Source organism: Culex pipiens, chromosome 3 (genome assembly GCF_016801865.2).
Source record: "Culex pipiens pallens isolate TS chromosome 3, TS_CPP_V2, whole genome shotgun sequence".
In the NCBI taxonomy this organism is placed as follows: Eukaryota; Metazoa; Arthropoda; class Insecta; order Diptera; family Culicidae; genus Culex; species Culex pipiens.
The window spans coordinates 83,758,704-83,779,269 of NC_068939.1; the positions used below are offsets into that span (position 1 = coordinate 83,758,704).

The following is a 20,566-nucleotide window of genomic DNA, read 5'->3' on the forward strand; positions in this document are numbered from 1 at the left end:
ATCTTCGTATCAAATCTTCAAGTTAAAAAATAGTGTTTCAAGTTAAAAAGCGCTAGAAATTAGATTTTTAAGGTAAATTCAATGATTATTTATTTATTCACAAGTTGATTTTTTTGTTTTTTTTTTTTAATTTTAACTTTATGGCCACTGAGACAAATTTAAAAGCAATTTTATGGTTGTGGAGCATAGATTTTCACTGTCCAAACACTTTGATTTAAAAAAAAATCCTTCTCAACAAAAGTACTAATGATATTTTCTTTCATTTGGGACGATTTGAAAGATTTAAAAATTAGAAAGTTTATATATTTTCTCAAAGTTGCATGATTTTTTACAAGCAGTCAAGCCATTAATTGATCCTCACACTCATTTTGACCATTAAAGTTGCTGTTCTATACAATTTCGTTGCAAAAGATTAATCAGAAACAGGATTAGAATATTTTTCGTTAAATTTCAAATTTCTCGGGAATTCTTGGGATTTCCCGGGAAATTAGTTGAAAATTTCCCGTTTCCCGGGAATTTTGTAACCCCGGGAAATTGAACGCTCTATTCTTACTGTTTTCCCCTAATAGCCAAACAAACCACATTCCTTTTGCTTCCAAGATAGCTAAAATCGGAGATATGATTTTTTGAAAAAGTCGTTTTTGCGAAAAATGACGAAAATTGCTATTTTTTGAACCACTCTAGCACGATGTAGGTCACCCTAGCAGCCAAACAAAGAAATACGGGTCTAATTATTTTGGCTAAGGAATTCCAAGAAAAATGTTGAGCCCGATCAGAGAACTTTTTTTTTCGGTTTAGGCTTTTTTCATATGGAATTGCTGTATATCGATAATACATATTTTATTCATCAAAACTTAGCCTGTAAGTCAAAAAATCAGTGAAACATTGAGCAAGAAACGTTTTAAATAACATACAATTTCATTTAGGCACATTCTTTGCCTTTGCTTTTTGATACAATTAGTAAACAAATCTCTAATTTTACTAAATTGAAATTGTGTTGAAAACTATTTTTGATTGAAAGATTTGATTTTTAGTTAGTTGGATGAAATGCGACAAGAGATCAAATCACGTACAAAATCAAATAGACAAAAGGTCGAATGCCAAGAGGTGGAATAGACAAAACGTCGAAAGCGGAATGTGAAAAAAGTGAAAAAAAGACCGTAACATTTTCGCAAGTTTTCTTACACAGAACACATAAATTTATTGCAAAAATATTCTATCAAATTCCAAAACAAATGTTGACGTTTAGCACACTTTCTAAAAATAAGGGTTTTTGTGAGATTATTTCCTCACAAAAAAAAAGTATAAAGAAAACAGTTGGATCAGCTTCAAATTTGACTTTTGAACTTTAAATCCAAAAAATCTCATTAAATCGAATGTTTTTTTGTATTTAAGTGTATTGTTATAGAAAACTCGTGACATTTCCTGCAAGTTTCTTTTTGGCTTCTTTTTGATACTATGTATCGATTTGGAGGTACAGCCATATTTAAATTGTAAATTCAAAAATATTTAAACAGCTTGCACACATTTCAAATTTTATTCTCGAGTGTCACTAGACAAAACTATATAAAATGGATTTTATAGCCCTAGCATAACAAATTTATTACTTCGGGACAACGTACCCTCTGGGCCAGGAGGCCCTTAAGACGCCCCTGCCGGTTGGTCTTAGAGCCACGACCGGACAGGGGTGGGCTCGGGGCCTCTTTTGCGCGACTGGCGTGGTTTTCAAAGCAAGGAGCTCTAATTTGCAAGGCGGCTCGGATAATCAAAAGGACAAACCCTGTAATAATCACTTTTAGACGGTTTTTATTTTACTCACTGTGGGCGTGTGTGTGTGTTGCGGGGGGCATGCTGGAGGCTTCTTGAAGATGGCGGCTTCTGCGGTTGGCCGGTGGGAGGCCACGTGCGGTGCGAAGTCGGCCGTTCTCGGCGATCTGGATGGCCTGGTGCTGGAGTTGTGGTGCACGGTGCACGATGCCACGTGCGCTTCGTCGTCGGCTGAACTTGGCCTTCTCGAGGCCGCTTGCTGGAACTCGTGGCGGTCTTTCGGCTACGGTGGGGCCGAAACTGGCGTTGTTGGGTGTCACCGGCGGCGTACGTGCTGTCGCCAATCGCCGGTCGTCGAGCTGCTACCTGGACCTCGTGGGTGATCGCCTTTGTCGCCGAGGTACATGCGGTTTCCCTAGGCAAGCGATCCACCAACAGCTTGGGATGCGTCGGTCGTCCTGCCAGCGGCGGGACGAGGCTATCCGACGACGGCGCTGTTCGCGCAGCTTCTAGAGTCCGGTCTGCCCTTCTGGGCAAGGTGCTTGACCGCGTGGGCTTTTGGTCCAACGAACGTGCTATCGTGGACTCAAATTGGTAATTACGGGCCCTGAGGGACCAACCGTGCACGTAGAAGGGAGAGGTTAGCGAGCTGGCCAGGAATTTGGGGGATCACACTTGGGGTTTATAGTTTGTTAATTATACCTGATACAATTGCTTTCTCCAGTGGAAGCAACTTTTCCACTTCTCACAACGCAGTAGGTATAGATTTGCACTTGATCACTTGATGACGGGATGACGATGTGGTTCGATCAGTAGTTGGTGTGGAAAAGGCCTAATCAGTGAACCCAAGATCAATTGTTGGCTCGCTCTCGCCACGAAACCTCTTTTATTCCCTTTTTCCTTCTCCCATGCATGCCCTTAATCCAACTGGCAATCTCCCTTTTTGGGTCACGATGTATACCCCCCCAACGTGTGTGCTGTTATAGTGTTTTTACAAATATGGTTCCCTTCGGTTCGCGAGTAACGTGTGCTTTATTTGATCTTTTTCCCTAAACTGTGCTCTGTTGTAATATGTTTGTGAATTAATCTTTTAATTTTAACGAATGACAAATCATTTTAAACAAAACAACACAAACACCCCTAATTCTTAAAGCCCTACTAACAAGTTAAATCGTTAATTTATAGCAATAAACCCTACTCCTATTTGCAACCATAAGCGATGGTTAGCAAAATGGATTGCTGATGTCGTAACGGTAACAAATTAACAAATTTTCATTGAAATCGGAGAGGGTTGAGAAAAAAGTACTGTTCAATCTAGGAATTTAGTAAAGAAGATCCAATCATAGTTTTGCTATTATTTTTTTAATTAATTCTACATTTAAATAAATCCGAACTTAGGTGAGCTGACAAAAAGGTTTCATCAAACGATTAGTTGAAAAATCCTTTTTGAGCTCGATCATCAATTAAACAATCGATTGTTAAACTAGCCTAACTAACTAACTAGGAAAGTCTTTCCAAATTTAAGGCATAATTTTTTAAATTAAATCTTTAACTGTTTGATAGTTCATTGAAATCTCCAAAATGGTTCTCTCAAAATTTAAGGAATACAACTGTTGTACTATTTAATAACATATGTTTCACTTTTTTGATTTTTTTAAAGCAATCTGTCAAGTTGAATTTTGCTCATAAATTAACATAAATATTTAATATATTACAACATGCTTGATTTCCATGGAGCAGCAATTTTTTGGTGTTCTAAGACCAACATTATTATGTATATCTTTTTTTGCAATTCCGTCGTGAAACTACTTACTTTTCCTGTCATTCTTGAACGACGAAACAGCCTACTTTTCTGTACCAAAAATAACAGAATCGAATAGTAACCCATTTCAAAACAAATGCTGAAAAGTTTAGCACTTGTTAGGAAAAGTTATACTTTTCAAATTTTTTTTTTTATTTGTACGATTCATTGACTCAATGCATGGACATTTAAGAGCGAGTCCACGAACAGGGCATACCCCTTTGTATGGGACGTCGTTTGGACCTCACCAATCTGCCTGAAATTTTCAGGGGTTGTTTGTACATATAAAACTAGCATCTGGTCAAAATATGAGCACTCTAGGTCAACGGGAAGTGGGGCAAATCGGGACACAAAGTTTAAAGGTTCAAAAACGTAAAAAATCTTTAAAAGACTATAACTTTGGCAAAATTCAATTAAATTTCAAAATTCAAAATGCATCTTGAAGGGCTTCAAAAATGCAACAAAATGCAGGGTAGAGCATCCCAATTGGTTAATTCTAAAGGGAGTTATTGGCATTTTAGTGAAAAAATAGCATAATTTTCAAACTGAAATAAAAAAGTGTTCCATCCAGATATCAACTCGAATCGACCTGCAGCTTGTAGGGGACATCTGGGACTACCATCTGAGACTGAGACCGCTTTGGGTAAGACAGTTTAACATATCAAATAGACACTTTTACTTTTAGTTAATTTTTTGGTAGTAAATTTTTGCTCGGAGGACCTCTTAGATCCCATTTTATGGTGATAATTTTATCATATTCGTGTTCCTGAGACAATTTCACAATAGAAACATACATAAAAATGTATATTATCATCCATTTTAACCCTTTAAAAAATGAAAGATAAAAAAAATTAAGAAGCTGCTTTTTTCTGGTGTCATCTAGTATCCTTGGAAACGAACCTGATTTTCAATAAATGTGAATCAAAGTTTTTTTTAACTTTCATTTTTTAAAGGGCTAAAATGGATGAATACAAACATTCTTATGCATGTTTCTAATGTGAAATTGTCTCAGGAACACGATTATGATAAAATTATCACCATAAAATGGGATCTAAGGGGTCCTCCGAGCAAAAATTTACTACCAAAAAATTCACTAAAAGTAAAAGTGTCTATTTGATATGTTAAACTGCCTTACCCAAAGCGGTCTCAGTCTCAGATGGTAGTCCCAGATGTCCCCTACAAGCTGCAGGTCGATTCGAGTTGATATCTGGATGGAACACTTTTTTATTTCAGTTTGAAAATTATGCTATTTTTTCACTAAAATGTCAATAACTCCCTTTAGAATTAACCAATTGGGATGCTCTACCTTGCATTTTGTTGCATTTTTGAAGCCCTTCAAGATGCATTTTGAATTTTGAAATTAAATTGAATTTTGCCTAAGTTATAGCCTTTTTAAGTTTTTTTACATTTTTTAACCTTCAAACTTTGTGTCCCGATTTGCCCCACTTCCCGTTGACCTAGAGTGCTCATATTTTGACCAGATGCTAGTTTTATATGTACAAACAACCCCTGAAAATTTCAGGCAGATTGGAGAGGTCGATGCGAGATGGGTATGCTTTGCTCGTGGACTCGCTCTTAAACTATAATTCTGTCCAAAGGGTGTTTTTCGGAATTGCAAAAAACGTTGTATGGATAATTGACAAAGGGAGCGCGTGGTCGTAAAAATATTCGGAGTGAAAAGTGATTTTTTTTGTGTGTGCCTTTTGTTTCGCATTTTTGTCGTGTATTGTGTGCTGCGAAGAGATTTGAAATTTGCTCGCGTTATCTGAATTGTAGAAACAGTGAAAATATACTGATAAGTCCAGCTCATAGCACTTATGCTCGGTTGGCACGCGTTCGATTAAAAAACTTTCTAAATCATCACTAATTTATCTTTCCGCAGCCGGCTGCCTAAGATTTAAAAATTCAACCGATAAACAAAATGCTCATGGTCACATCACTGCCATTCGTGAATCCTGACCTCATACCCATCTACTAACCCCCTCAAAACTCATGTGATACTTTGTCGGAGATGCAGTCGATTGGGCGGTCTCTATCACTCAAGTATCGGACTAACATTCCCATCCACTTCCCCGTGACCCTACCACTGGTCGTGGCCGGCGCCGGTATTGATCAGCATGATAGGGGCCTTTGAGAAGTTGCGAAGCGAGGAAAGATAGCACCCACTCATCTTCCACGGCTCGTGGATGTAACTTCTGAAGGTCCTGGTCAATAACGAAGTAGCAACTGCGGGTGGGCACCTATGCTTATGCTTATGCTTATTGCAAAAAACGTTGTATGGAACTCGTTGCAAAACTTGATTTTTCATCACTCGTCGTATTTATCTAACTCGGTGAACCTCGTTAGATAAATGTACGACTCGTGCTGAAAAATCCTCTTTTTGCAACTTGTTGCATAAACTACTATTTTTAACGGTACACATCAAGCAGACCTTTTGCAAAAAGATTTTTGTTACAGACATTTTACATCTTCAAACCTACGGGAACCATCGATATATTTTTTTATTCATCCTCTAAAATACTGTTTACAAAATGATTTACGATGCTGTTCATTTTTACAATATTGATTATTTTTACAATGATGTTTATTTTTACAATTAGCTTGTTGCAAGATTGGGTCCGTAAGTTTGACAATTTTGAAATATGGAGACAGCAACTTCCTTGGTTGCTGGGCACCCTTAACAACTTAAAATAACACAAGAGGTAAAACTACTTGAACAAATTTCATCAACTGCTAGCAATAAAAAAAGTAAAAGTTCAGGAAACAGTCCCACTTTACCCGAATATCCCTACTCGCACGTAACCTACAAGTCACCATATTTGCGGAAGTACTTCAGAATGTGACTTTCTTCCGCTTTGTAATGCTCTCTTCGGAAGTGACGATTCTTGACACTATCGTTGAAAGAGGGCCCCCGGGAAAACCTTCCTTCAACATTTATTTGCCTACAGCTGAAGGGGAGTGCAAGAAAAAGGGGAAATGTGACAACTCGCTTAAAAATTGATAGCAATTATGGTAATAACACTTTATTCAGCGTGTCAGCATTCTTCTTCTTCTTTTGTGTACTCACACTCACACATACACACACTGCTTTGGCACATAAATGGGCGATTCCGAAACATAATATGAGCACGCCGTCATTGTCACTCGAAATAACGCCAGTTTTGCTCCATTGTTGTACTTGCAAATCGTCGCCATCGTGCTAACTTGTCGTACGTGCATTTTGGGCCAAATTGAGTTAAGAACGCCATTTTGTGCAGCTCACAATGCCTCACCTTTTGACCTTCACAGATCCCCAAAATTCGATTTCAATCCTGAGATATTCAACAAAAACCGAAAAAACTCCGTGCATTTTTGTCACTTTACATATGAAAGTAGTTTCAATCTTGTCGTGCTATCTTGTCACTCCATGAAAATTGATGTAAGTGCGACAAAAGGCCAAAGGGATTTCAGGCCAGGAAAGTCAGGATGCGTTTGTCGCACGTACAAGCTAGACTACCGTAAACATTTGTAATTATAACTCGAGACTCCAGCAACCAACTTCAACCAAACTTTGGGACAATGCACAGAATGGTCAGCCAAACAAAACGTGTTTGTTATTGTTTACATTGCGTGCTCTCGTTTTTGTATATTCAAGGTCAAACATTAAAACGCGTTTTTCTCGGAACGTCAAAATGGCGGGTGCGACAAGATAGCACGACGACGTCGAAATAGGGGAAGTATGTGAGTTACATCAAACTCATTTTGTTTTTAATTAGGGTTTATGAAAAACTGGAAACACTGTAATTTGGTAATTTGAGTTAGATTTAGTTTGAGAGTTGTGATGGGAAATATATGATCCAATTAACAGTTCTGAAATTTAAAAAAAAAACCATACTGCCCCTGATCGCATAAATGTCCCATATGCATTTTCATCACTTTTGAGTTATGCAGTTTGGTTCAAAATCGTGTGCTCTTTCAAAAGAGCATATAACATCCAGTACTTTGTTCTAGAAATCACGAGGAAATCCATTTTTTTCGCGAGAACTTAACACATAGCCTTATGTATGGGACAAATTTCAAAAGCGTTTTTCTCAGCTTGCTGATTTTGCATATGGGACATTTATGCGAACATGGGCAGCATAAGTGAAAGAGCATACATTTTCAAAAAGTATTTAATATCTCAAAAATAAATCTAATTTTAGATTGATTAAGTTCTCTGGGTAGTTGTACTTTTATTGTAGTATAAAGTATGAGTCGATTTGGATTTCTGATCTGATTTTTATTTCAAATATTATGTTTATTATTTGAAACGAGTAAACGATTTTATCTTGCATGATTTTTAGCTATTTCATTGAATTTTAACAAGTTTTAATTTTTTACTACTGCAAAATTTTTGTCAAATAAACTGTTTTACAAGAAATTATATTGTTTGAAGAAAATTATTTGAGTGATCTATCTTAGTTTCTCAAACTCTTGATGTTAGCAGTGATCGTCGATCATCTAGTGAAGCATGCTCCATTATCCTTGGTCTCACGAAACTTAGTTTTAGTTCCAAACCACGGACTACTTAGATATCTTAGAGACTCTAGACCCAAAATTACCCCCAAGTCACACGAATGACGACGATTGGTATACTCACTTAGTGAACGTACATGTATCGGATGTGAAACTTCCAAGCTGTTACAGCCCACCTCTCTAACAAACTGCCCTTCTCCCCCTCCCCCCACAGGACTACATCACGGTCTACGACGGTTACACGACGCGCGATCCCATCATGCTGAAGCTTTGCGGGGGCGGCGAGGCCATCCCGCCGTCCATCTCGAGCGGGCCGGAGCTGCTGGTCGAGTTCACCACGTCGCCGTTCGGAACGTTCAGCAGTCCGGAAACGAGCGCCCACTCGCTGCACGGCTTTCAGCTGGAGGTAGGATCTTGAATGTTTTTTTGTTATTTAAAAACCACTGGAGTACGCACTCTATACTTTTTATTTTTTATGTTAAAGTCTAAATATTGATAAACCATATCAAATAAAAAAAAAATCTGTATCTAATAAAAAAAAGTAAGATTCATTTGTAAACATTAGCCATTTATCAAAACAACACATTCAATCTCACGCAACGATCAACTTCTGGTTGATGTCATGTCCGATCAGCAGGGTCACATGGACCGATCCGGGGTTGGCCGCGACGTACTTGGCCGCCGGGGTCGCTGCTCCCAGTTGTTTTTTGTACCCGTAGCCGTACGACGACGCCAGCGGAAGTCCTCCCCACCGGTTCAATTTGGCAACGTTGACCTGAGCAACTGTCTTTCCACCTTGACCGTACCATCCGCTGTAGCCGTTGTTGGAGTAGATCGCTGGCCACGCCTCCGCCGAGGCCCACTGGTTGACTCCGTATGGATAGTTCCAGCTGTTCAGACCGTTCCAGGAGTCTACGCCGTAGGTGGAAACCGGCCACGCCGATGGGACGTAACCAGCTTGGACAGTAACGGCCAGAGTGGCTACGAAAAGGGCGATGAAGGTCTAAGGAAGAAGATATAGGATTCATTTTCTACTCGTCTGAGATTTTTAAGTAAACTTACCTTCAGCGATTTGAAGCGATTTTTGTTGTTAGAATGACGTCACAGTGCGCCAAACACTAACACATCTGTTCAGAAAAAACGGTGTACACCTATGTACACACTCTTGGACTGTTTACACGTTATTCCAGATCGTTCCGTCAAAATAAACGCACACGTTTTTCGTTTGCTCTCGAAGTAAAACTGTTTTTATTATTTTTTCCTACGCGCGATACCTGTGGCCACTCTGCTGCTTAACCTGGTCGGTGCTGACAGGTTATGGGCCCAGGAAAGGAAACCGGTGAAACGGTTTGGTTTGACGGAAAGGTGGAGCGGATCTTTGGAGCAGCAGCTGGAATCGAGGAAGTGAGGTTAAGTCACCGGAGCGCTGAAAGATGGAGAAGGGGAAGGACTTCAAGCGGCTGGGATACGAAAACTACGAGACATGGAAGCAGCGGGCCAGGCAGTTCCTCACACGCGAGGGTTTGTGGAAGTACGTCGTCGGAGTGGTTCCGCCGGTGAAGGAACGGTCGGACGAGTGGATCGAGAAGAACGAGTTGACGTTGCAGACGATTGGATATTTGGTGGATGATTCTCAACTGAGGTTGATAAAGGACGCAACGACAGCTCAGAAAGCGTGGGGAGTGCTGAAAAAGTGGCACAACCAAGACTCGTCGGTGGGCAAGGTGTCGCTGATAAAGAAACTGGCCAAGTTGGATTTGTCGGAAGGCGGGGACATGCGAGACTACCTCACGGAGATGGAAGAACTGTTCGAAAAGCTGGAAAACACGGGTGCGAACATAGACGAGGACATCAAGGCGGCATTCATGCTGGCGAACTTGCCCGAATCGTACGAGAACACGGTGTCTGCGATTCAAGGAAGGATGGACGTGTTGACGGTCAAGTTTGTCAAAACCAAGCTGCTGGAGGAGTATGGACGCCGGAAGGACAAGACGTACGAGGATGACAAGGCAATGTTGGCAAGGAAGGGACAGCACAGTTCACCGAGATTCGACAGCAAGCGAGAGTGCTACGCATGCGGAAGTGATGGGCATTTGGTTCGAGACTGCGATCTGGTGAAAAAGGTTCGTGGTGAGAGCGCAAAGAACAACAGGAGAAGCAGAGCACTAGCCGCTCGCGTCGACGACAAGGACGAGGACAACTTGTGTTTCGCGGCGATTCAGGAGGAGTGCGGAGGAGGAGATTGGTACTTAGACTCCGGTGTCTCAGTACACATGACTGGCCAGATCGACTCGTTGAACCAACGTAAACGGAAGTCTCAAGAGGTGAAGCTAGCTGATGGGAAGGTATTGAGGTCAACTTTGTCTGGGTCGGTTAATTTTTGCGCACTGAATGGAAGCGAGGGTTCATCTACGGTGAAGTTGAATGATGTGTTGTATGTGCCAGGGCTTAAGGTGAATCTTGTGTCTGTGAATTCGATCACGACGAAAGGGCTCGATGTTATGTTTAAGGCTAAGGAGTGTCACATAATGAAGGATGCAAAGGTCGTTGCGAGAGGCCGAAAGATCGGAAAGTTGTATAAGCTGAACGTTTAACATTCTGCTGTTGATTCGAACTAGCGCGTGAAAGAAAAGTTTGTTGAGGTGTTTAGCGAGGAGGAGTGTTGTTAGAATGACGTCACAGTGCGCCAAACACTAACACATCTGTTCAGAAAAAAAACGGTGTACACCTATGTACACACTCTTGGACTGTTTACACTTTATTCCAGATCGTTCCGTCAAAATAAACGCACACGTTTTTCGTTTGCTCTCGAAGTAAAACTGTTTTTATTATTTTTTCCTACGCGCGATACCTGTGGCCACTCTGCTGCTTAACCTGGTCGGTGCTGACAATTTTATACTTTTTAAATATATGGTCAACTCAGTTATTCAAGAAATAGTTACTTGTCAAATATCTTATTTTAAGGTAGTTTGTCAAAAATCAACCGTAATATATAACATTCTAAACGTCACCATGGAATTAATTGGGTTAAGCTCTCCGGAAGTGATTGTCCTGAACAGCAAACGTTATTTGTCGTGTTGACCTTAAACCAATTTGGTATAAATTGAGTTCTGAAGACATCGTTTGATACAGTTCATCAAAAGCTCTTCAGTAAATCGGGTTTGTCCAAGACTCAACAATCCGTAAAAAAATGAAGGTAAGCTCACCAAAATCAAATCAAACCAACAACTTTTCTTCAGGCCTTCATCGCTCTCTTTGTTGCCACTTTGGCCATTACGTCCCATCGGCGTGGCCGGTGTCCACTTACGGCGGCGATTCGTGGAACGGCCTCGACTCCTGGAGCGGTCTGAACAGCTGGAACTACCCATACGGAGTCAACCAGTGGGCCTCGGCGTGGCCTGCGACCTACTCCAACAACGGATGGTACGGCCATGGTGGAAAGACCGTTGTTCAGGCTAACGTTGCCAAGCTGAACCCGTGGGGAGGACTTCCACTAGCGTCGTCGTACGGCTACGGATACAACAACTACCTGGGCGCAGCGATCCCGGCGGCCACGTACGTCGCGGTTAACCCCGGATCGGTCCATGTGGCCCCGCTGGTCGGACATGCCATCAACCAGAAGCTGATCGTTGCTTGAAGCTTGCATAAAATAAATGAAAGTCTGCGATTTAAAGAAATGTTTCACTTGGCTATAGGCCGACCCTGATGAACTTTTAATGTCTAGGTTTTGTTACCATCTGGACATTTTCTTGACCATTTCATAAACCTGTTTACTTCAATAGAATGGCTTGATTTTTGTTCAATCCGTTTGTTAACTGCAATTTCTTATTTCCTTTTTTGATCGAAAATACAGAGTGAATTCGCTAATTCGGATAGAACTGCATTCCAATGAGCGAATCCGAATTCACTAATTAAAACGACTGACAGCTGTCAAAAGCTTAAAACCACGTGCTCGGAAAACGACGAATACATTCAAACCCCGATGGTTTGACACCAACTGTTGTCAAACGAACGGGGTCACTTTTTAGTTTGACACCCCTTTTACACGGAGTTCACACACACTACTGAACGTTTGTTTTGATAGTGTGACTGAGCTCCGTATAAAAAGTGACAGTTTGTCACTTTTGCCTTCCTCACTAAGGTAAGGCTATAATCCTGCTCTAAAAATGAACTTTGTATAAAAACGTCGTAGACCCACCTTCCGATATGTGTACATCGACTCAGAATCGAAAACTGAACAAATGTATGTGTGTATGTGTGTGTGTAGTATGTGACCAACAAACTAGCTCATGTTTCTCGGCACTGGCTGTACCGGTTTGACCCGAACCTGTTGCATTCGACTTGGTTTAGGGTTCCATAGATCGAGTTTAATACAGATTGTAGTTTCGATAAGTAGTTCAAAAGTTATGTTTAAAAATGTGTTTTCACATATATCCGGATCTCACTTAAATGTATGGCAACTATGTTCGGATCCACCATCCGACCCATCGTTGGTTAGGTTATTAAAAGACGTTTCCAACGAGTCTAAAACATTGAAGATCTGGCAACCCTGTCTTGAGATATGGCCACTTAAGTGATATTGATGTACTTTTTGGAAGCCGGATCTCACTTAAATGTAGGTAAACTATGTCCGGATCCACTATCCGACCCATCGTTGGTTAAGTTATCAAAAGACCTTTTCAATGAGTCTAAAACATTGACGATCTGGGAACCCTGTCTCGAGATATGGCCCCTTAAGTGATATTGATGTACTTTTTGGAAGCCGGTTTTCACATAAATGTGTTTAAACTATGTCCGGATCCACCATCCGACCCATCGTTAGTTTGGTTATTAAAAGACCTTTCCAACGAGTACAAAACATTGAAGATCTGGCAACCCTGCCTCGAGATATGGTCACTTTAGGGATTTTTATGTGCTCTTTTATTCTGGATCTAAAAAATAGATGAAATTTGTGTACAGCCATTGTTGGTAATGAGTGAGGAAGGCCCCAACTACATAGGTGGATTAAGTTAGTTTTTAGTTTGACTTTGACCAACCAAGTTGGTACCCCACTAAAAAAGTGTCAGTGTAATGAGGTTGAAACGTCAACATCAGTTTGACAAGTAGTTTTGACGTTTTAGTGCTTTTAAATTCGAATAATTCTTTTCTAGATTCAGGCAAAACCTTTTTTCTGAATTTTTATCTTTAATGCAATTGATTTAAAATGTATCCATGTTACCAAAGATGACCAGAAATTTTTTTATATTAAAAAATTCAATAAACGTTTAAGCGCATATTTGTATTATTTCATCTGAATTTTATTAAACCCTAAATAAAAAAATAAAATAATTACAGCATTTTAAATACCGATAACCACTTATTTTTTTATCTCACCACTCTCTGTTTCTGTCTTTCTGTGCTCTCTCTCTCTCTCTCTCGTCCTCTCTATCTACGCACCACAACCAAACAACCATGCAACATGCAACTTTCCTGCAGGTCTCGGTGAAGTTCGTCGACCTCCAGAGTCCCACGTACGCGAAAAGCAAACGCATCTGCGAATTCTGGCTGCGCGGTACCGGTCACGGGGTCCTGCAGAATCCCCAGCACTCGTTAGCCCCGAACACCACCTGTCTCTATCACTTGCAAGTAGGCATCCACCACCGAAAGTTTGGCATCCAAAACTGGGCTGAATCGGTCCAAGTGTCCCGATTTGCCCCAGTCTTGTATGGCTTCTAGAACAAAAATCTGCTTCCCAATTCCAGGGTACGGAAGCACGCTCGCTGGACGCGATCAACATCCCGCGGAGATCGGGCGCCTTCTCGACGTCACCGACGCGCTTCAAGGTGTGGATCTCCGTCATGAAGTTTGAGCTGGCATCGCCCTTCGGGACCGTGGACGATCAGCAGCTGCAGTTCCAAACCAAGGAAGACTGCAGCGGAATGCTGCGCATCTGGGATGGTCCGCTGAGGGAGGTGCCCGTTTGCAAGGACATTGATTGGTATGTATCAACAAATCGGCGTTGTCGTGCTATCTTGTCGCACGTGCACGTGCCTCACCGTTGGACCTTCACAGATCCCTAAATTCGGATTCAATCCTGAGATATTCGATAAAAATTGGAAATTGCTGTAGGGGAGAGTGGGGAGACTTGATCCCCTTTTTTGTATCGCACATAACTCTGTCAATTTCTCACAAAACTATGAACTTTTTGCATGAATTGAAAGCTTAAACATTCAACTATGTTTGGCTGATAAGGGTACTTCATCAGATGTACTCTTCGAATCATGCAAAGCGATTTAAAAAAAATATTTTAAACCGGCATTTTCAAAATGTTGGGGGTAATTTGATCCCCCTTTCAACATTTTGAAGAAATCGTAAGCAAAATGTTTCTTATTCATCCAAACTTTTAATTTTCTATAAGTTACACAATTTCACATTAAACCTGTACGTTTGTGTTCTAAATATAACAAGTTTAGCATGTAAAATATTTAAAAACTTAAAATTTTCTTTTTCAGACCAAAATTGAGCATGTTTACAAAAGCTGGTAATTTTTGTTTACAAAACTTTTGAAAAATGGTTCAAACTGCAGTAAGTTATGTACAACTATATTAAAGGAAACTATGTACGAAAACCCAGCTCAATTATTTAATCTTGAGGCTGATTCCAGTGACTGGAATGCAGGGATCAAGTCTCCCTAAACGCACTTTTTTAAACAATTGATTTTAAAAATAGTATGACGATAAATTTAACCTCAAATGCGTAAGGGTTTTGGAGTTGATATGTTTATCAATCAATTCATGTATAATAAATATTTTTTTAATAATTTTTGAGTGTTTTCTATAAAAAAGATCTCTTGGAAGTTTTTTGCATCACTTCTTAGAAAAATGTGTGTAACTCAATCTAAACATTTTTATTTTTTTTTTTTTCTTTGTTTTCTACAATGAGTTTTAGTCAGTTTCGCACAACTTTCTAGAACAAAGCTAATTGTTTTATCCACATGCTGACGAGATACAGGCTTGGGATCAAGTCTCCCAGGGGATCAAGTCTCCCCACTCTCCCCTAAGTGAGACAACTGGCCGATCAGAACGTTTGACACATGAACAATTCTCTACGAAATCGGCCGATTTCGACCATTTTCTGTATTTTTTTTTTTTATTTGACTCAAACTTTGTGGGACTTTCCTGTGACCAAAGAAGTGATTTTGAGTCATTGGTTCACCCATGCAGATCTTCAATGTCAAAGGTCTTTTAAAAACCTTTCTAATGTATAACATGATGAGTTTCTTTACAAAACACACTTTTTTGCAATCTTCCAGACTTTCCTCAAAATGTTTTTTTAGCATAAAGAAACTTACGAAAGTAAGTACTTTACGAAACTGCATAGTACTTCCGATCGATACCTTTTAAAAATTTAGTTACATACATGTAAAGGAGCCATTAAACTACCACAAACAAACTCGCACTTTTTCGTGTTTGACCGTTTGTCAAACTCGCATACTTTTTTACGGCAAACTCGCAACGGCAAAATGTATGCAGGCTGACGTTTGTACAACGAAAAACAAAGCAGGCAAACTGTCAAAAAATGTTTGTTTGCCGTAGTGTGATAGCTCCTTAAGAAATCATGAAAAAACATATTACAGATGGTTTTTTGTATCACTCCTTAAAAATTTCATGAAGATTCATGATTAAACTGAGTAAAAGACGATTTCAGCCCAAAATTTTGCCGTGCGCAAAGCGGACTGTTAAACTTTCTGAGCATTTTTCTTTATTTTTTTTTTCATTTTTCGAGTTGATTTACGGGTGACACGATATTCGAGATACACCGCAAAAAAATCCGTTGGTAAAATCGCATGCAAAAGCATGCACATCACCTTTGTGAGAAAAAGCATGTGATATTGTATGAGAAAACGTGTAAAAAAAAAAGCATGCACCGAAGAAAAAAATCTGCTCATCCTAAAAATAACATCAATCCGGTGAGAGTCATATTCAGATCACCAAGTCCGCGTCAAAACATACTCGGCTATCTCGCCGCTATGAAAATGGTTGGATCTTCACCGATGTAGCTGTAGGTTCCCCATACATCGTATGTAGTTAACACAGTATACGACGTACTATTACATTGGCATTGATCCGTCTATTTTCATAGCGGCGAGATAGCCGAGTGGGTTGGGACGCGGTTATCTGAATATGACTCTCACCGGATTGATGTTATTTTTGGGGTGAGCAGCCAGAGGGACAAGCTAGCACCATACTCTCTTGGGGAAAGTTGTAGAGCACCTTCCAGAGCATCCGAATATGAATCCGGTTTTAGTACAGCGTGAAACGTGGATTTTATAAAAAATCAAAATCCAAAAAACGGTTTTCCCATAAAAATTTATATGAAAAATTGAATCGCTTTGCGCAAAATGAGGACTAATCCAATCGTTCCCAAACTTTGGGGAGTTATTTAGGACCCCAAAAGGAACTGAAAATTGCTGTGCTTTAAAATCGATTTTGATATTACACCCTATTGAGACAGGTGTTTACTAACGATCGTCCCCATCCCTAATGATAGCTTAGACTTGGTCGTATTACACACTCATCAAAAGATGAAAATATTGTGGCCCCCATGTTGGATTATAGTTCCGGATGAGGATCTAATACCACTACACAAAACAGATGTATAAGCGTTGTGGCGCCATCCGACTGCTATTGCTAAAATCGATTTTTTTTTATCTTTTTTCAAAATAAACTCTTTGAAAATTTGACCTTCGTCATGGACACAAAACTGGTATTAGGAATTTTCACCAAAATTGAGAGCCGACTTGGTCTAGACATTGTTGAGATATCGTGACACCTGTTTTTTGATACTGCTAACTTCAAATCTCGGCAATGATACATCCAAATGTCTTCAAATTTATTTTGTTAGTTGATGAAAATGTATATTTCAATACCATGGAAATAGATGTCAACAAAGTTTAAATATGTAGGGGAGAGTGGGGAGACTTGATCCCCGGGGACACTTGATCCCAAGCCTGTATCTCGTCAGCATGTGGGTAAAACAATTAGCTTTTTTTTAGAAAGTTGTGCGAAATTGACTAAAACTCATTGTAGAAAACAAAGAAAAAAAATTAAAAATGTTTAAATTGAGCTACACACATTTTTCTAAAAAGTGCTGCAAAAAACTTCCAAGAGATCTTTTTTATTTGTTTTGATAAGTATTGAAAACACTCAAAAATTATTCAAAAAAACATTTTTTATACATGAATTGTTTGATAAACATATCAACTCCAAAACCCTTACGCATTTGACGTAAAATTTATCGTCATACTATTTTTACAATTAATTGTTTAAAAAAGTGCGTTCAGGGAGACTGGATCCCTGCATTTTTACAGTCACTCGAATCAGCCTCAAGATTAAATAATTGGGCTGGGTTTTCGTACATAGTTTCCTCCAGTATAGTTGTACATAACTAACTGCAGTTTGAACCATTTTTCAAAAGTTTTGTAAACAAAAATTACCAGCTTTTGTAAACATGCTCAATTTTGGTCTAAAAAAGAAAATTTTAAGTTTTTTAATATTTTGCATGCTAAACTTGTTATATTTTGAACACAAACGTACAAGTTTAATGTGAAATTGCTATAACTTATAGAAAATTAACAGTTTGGATGAATAAGAAACATTTTGCTTAAGATTTCTTAAAAATGTTGAAAGGGGGATCAAATTACCCCCAACATTTTGAAAATGCCGGTTTAAAATATTTTTTTAAAACGCTTGGCATAATTCGAAGAGTTTATCTGATGAAATACCCTTATCAGCCAAACATAGTTGAATGTCTAAGCTTTCAATTCATGCAAAAAGTTCATAGTTTTGTGAGAAATTGACAGAATTATGTGCGATACAAAAAAAGGGGATCAAGTCTCCCCACTCTCCCCTACTCATACCAACCTTAAACATTTTTGCCGATTCACATGTATGCAACCCCTTAAATATGAACAAAAACGATCATGAATGAGGTCGGATTCGAACTCACACCTATGGGGGGATGGCGTCGCTATTTTCAGACATTTTGCTGGGCGAAATTGGAAGCCGTCTATTTTTAGACGATGACTCAGCACTTTTCCACTCTTGCACTAAAAAAAACCAAATGGCAGCACGATGTAACGCCACGTCCCTATGGATTGGTAGTCTGAGACGCTAAGCAGTTGGTCATCAGAAAGATTACACTGTATACGTGAATCGCTCCGTAGTAATGAAACATGACATCTTCTTTTTAATATGCAAAAAAGCAAACCATCCACATTAACGACCCCCGGGTCTTTTGTGGTCTCTCTTGCAAGTTTCTGCTCGAACCTAGTAGTCCGAAGGCTTGAATGGGGAGAGCACCCAAACCACTTTCTACTCCTAGGAACTTTCCACCCCAGTGTTTGAACTGACGATCTTCGGATTGCGAGTTCAACCGCCGCCAGCGATTCCACCGGAGTAGGCTTGGTTTGGTGTTTTGTTTGTACTTATGGCATGGAGACGACTCCTACACCTGGAATGACTTAACGGCCTAACAACCAAGGCCGGGACCGACATTTTACTTCATCTCATCCGATGTAAGGTTGCAGCAGATGGGAATCGAACCCAGAATCATCCGCTTACAAAGCGGACAGCGTAACCATTCGGCCACGCACTGCCACGACAATGTCCAACGACCCCTGAATTGGACCGCAAGGAGCTATGTCATTCTGAAACTGAGATAAGCTTTAGTAGCTGCATAACCCAAGCCTGATACAAATGTTATTTTAACATAATTTTGCTGCCGGCCAGCGGTTATTCAATTGGATCACACACACATACTAAAACTTTACTATATACGTACATAATTTTAAAAATTCCGTTAATCTAATTCCAGCTTGACGGTAGACAAGGACGGCCACCAGCGGCCGATGGTCCGCTTCGGCCAGAACAGTACCAACGTGATCGCGCGGTTCTGCCGCGGGTCGGTTCCCCGCTCGTGTGACCACGGAATGCTCAACATGTCCAGCTCGCGCCCGTGTACCCTCTCGGAGAGCTTCGTGTCCAGCAGTGACTTTGTGACGCTGGAGCTCAAGACGACGGAATCGACGGTGCTGCGGCCGCTCCAGTTCGCCCTCAAGTACGAGTTTGTGGACTTTTTGCAGGATGGTGTTCCGTTCGCTGGTGAACACGATTGCAACCGGCGGTTTTCCAGCAGCCAGATCGAGAAGAAGGGAGTGCATCCGGTGCGCAGCGTGCGGAACATCTTTCTGTTTGGCCGGGGTGGGGCAAAGCATTTGCAGTAAGTGACTTGATTTTTTTGGGTTGTTTCGGGGGAGTCAACTTCTTTCCTTTCCAGTTGTATCTACCGCTTTGAGGCGCAACGCGGCGAGCGCATTCGGCTGGAGGTGACCCGCGCCATGACGGGCAACCGAACGTGCGATTCGCGCGTGGATCCCGACACGGGACGATCGTACTGCTTCGGCGATCCGAGCGCCAAGATCGAAATCTTCGAGCGGCCGTGGCACGAATCGATCGTGTTTCCGCGGGGTTGCATCTGCAACTCGACCAATCGGTCCTTCCTGCCGATCGTGTTCAGCTCGACGGGGCGCGAGGTGGAGATTCACTTCTCCGCCGGGAACATGACCGCGCTAGACGATCCGGACACGCTAAACTTTGAAGCGACCTTCGAGTTCATCAAGGCGCCGGTCATCTGTAAGGACGTGCGGCGGAAGAACGCCGTCACGGGGATCGTCAAGCTGTCCGCTGGGGAGGTGAGTTTGATTTTTTAAAGGTCTAAGTTATCCCTTATGAATTCTTTAATTCATAGATGGAGTGCCGCAACCGACCCTGGCTGATCGAGCCCTCGCACGAGAAGTACCTCTACGTTCGGCTGCGAGGTCTGCTGCTGCGCAAGAACAATCCCACCGTTCCGCTGGAGTACAACACCAGCCTCAGCACCGTAACGCCGATCCGGTGCCCAACGAAGGCCCGCGTGGTCATCACAAACAGCGAGGGCGTCTCCGTAACGGCGTGTCCCCTGCCGGACGACACCTCCCACCGACACGTGGTGGAAGTCTTCAGCGCCGGCTGGACTCGCAAGCATCCCCACTTTGGAATTGAACCCTCGAAAGTGATTTCCGTTGAGTTCCTACAGCCGGACAACGGCGCGTACTCGTTCAGCTGGCTCGAGCTGACCAAGCGACCGGCAAAGTCATTCGGTAAGCGAACTTCAGCGCAAACTCTCGGCGAGTTCCCAACTAACCAACTACTCCCTCTCTCTCTTCCAACAGCCCTAACCGTCGCCGAAGAGTGTCCGTTCCAGTGTCCGGACCTGAACGCGTGCGTCAACGAGTCCATCTGGTGCGACGGGATCGCGCAGTGTCCGTCCGGCGAGGACGAATCGTTTACGCACTGTTCGGCGCTGCTGCAGCTGCCGGCCGAGATACTGGCCGGCTTCAGCGTGCTGCTGCTGCTGCTGTGCTGCGGACTGACCGCATACCTGTACCGGTGAGTTGCTGCGCGGTTTTATTTGTTACTTCACCTA

At 41.3% G+C, this 20,566-nt stretch overlaps 1 protein-coding gene across 3 annotated transcripts in view; it reads left to right on the forward strand.

Annotated features, from left to right (window-relative positions):
* The window catches only part of LOC120427466 (uncharacterized), a 136,312-nt gene that overhangs the window by 110,669 nt on the left and 5,077 nt on the right, over positions 1–20,566 (forward strand). For all 3 annotated transcript variants that reach the window (XM_052710363.1, XM_039592336.2, XM_052710362.1), the window contains 7 exons: positions 8,277–8,468; positions 13,538–13,687; positions 13,804–14,039; positions 18,917–19,321; positions 19,379–19,793; positions 19,850–20,240; positions 20,313–20,529. In XM_052710363.1, coding sequence (XP_052566323.1) covers positions 8,277–8,468; positions 13,538–13,687; positions 13,804–14,039; positions 18,917–19,321; positions 19,379–19,793; positions 19,850–20,240; positions 20,313–20,529 — 2,006 coding nt within the window. The remainder of the gene's footprint in view (positions 1–8,276; positions 8,469–13,537; positions 13,688–13,803; positions 14,040–18,916; positions 19,322–19,378; positions 19,794–19,849; positions 20,241–20,312; positions 20,530–20,566) is intronic.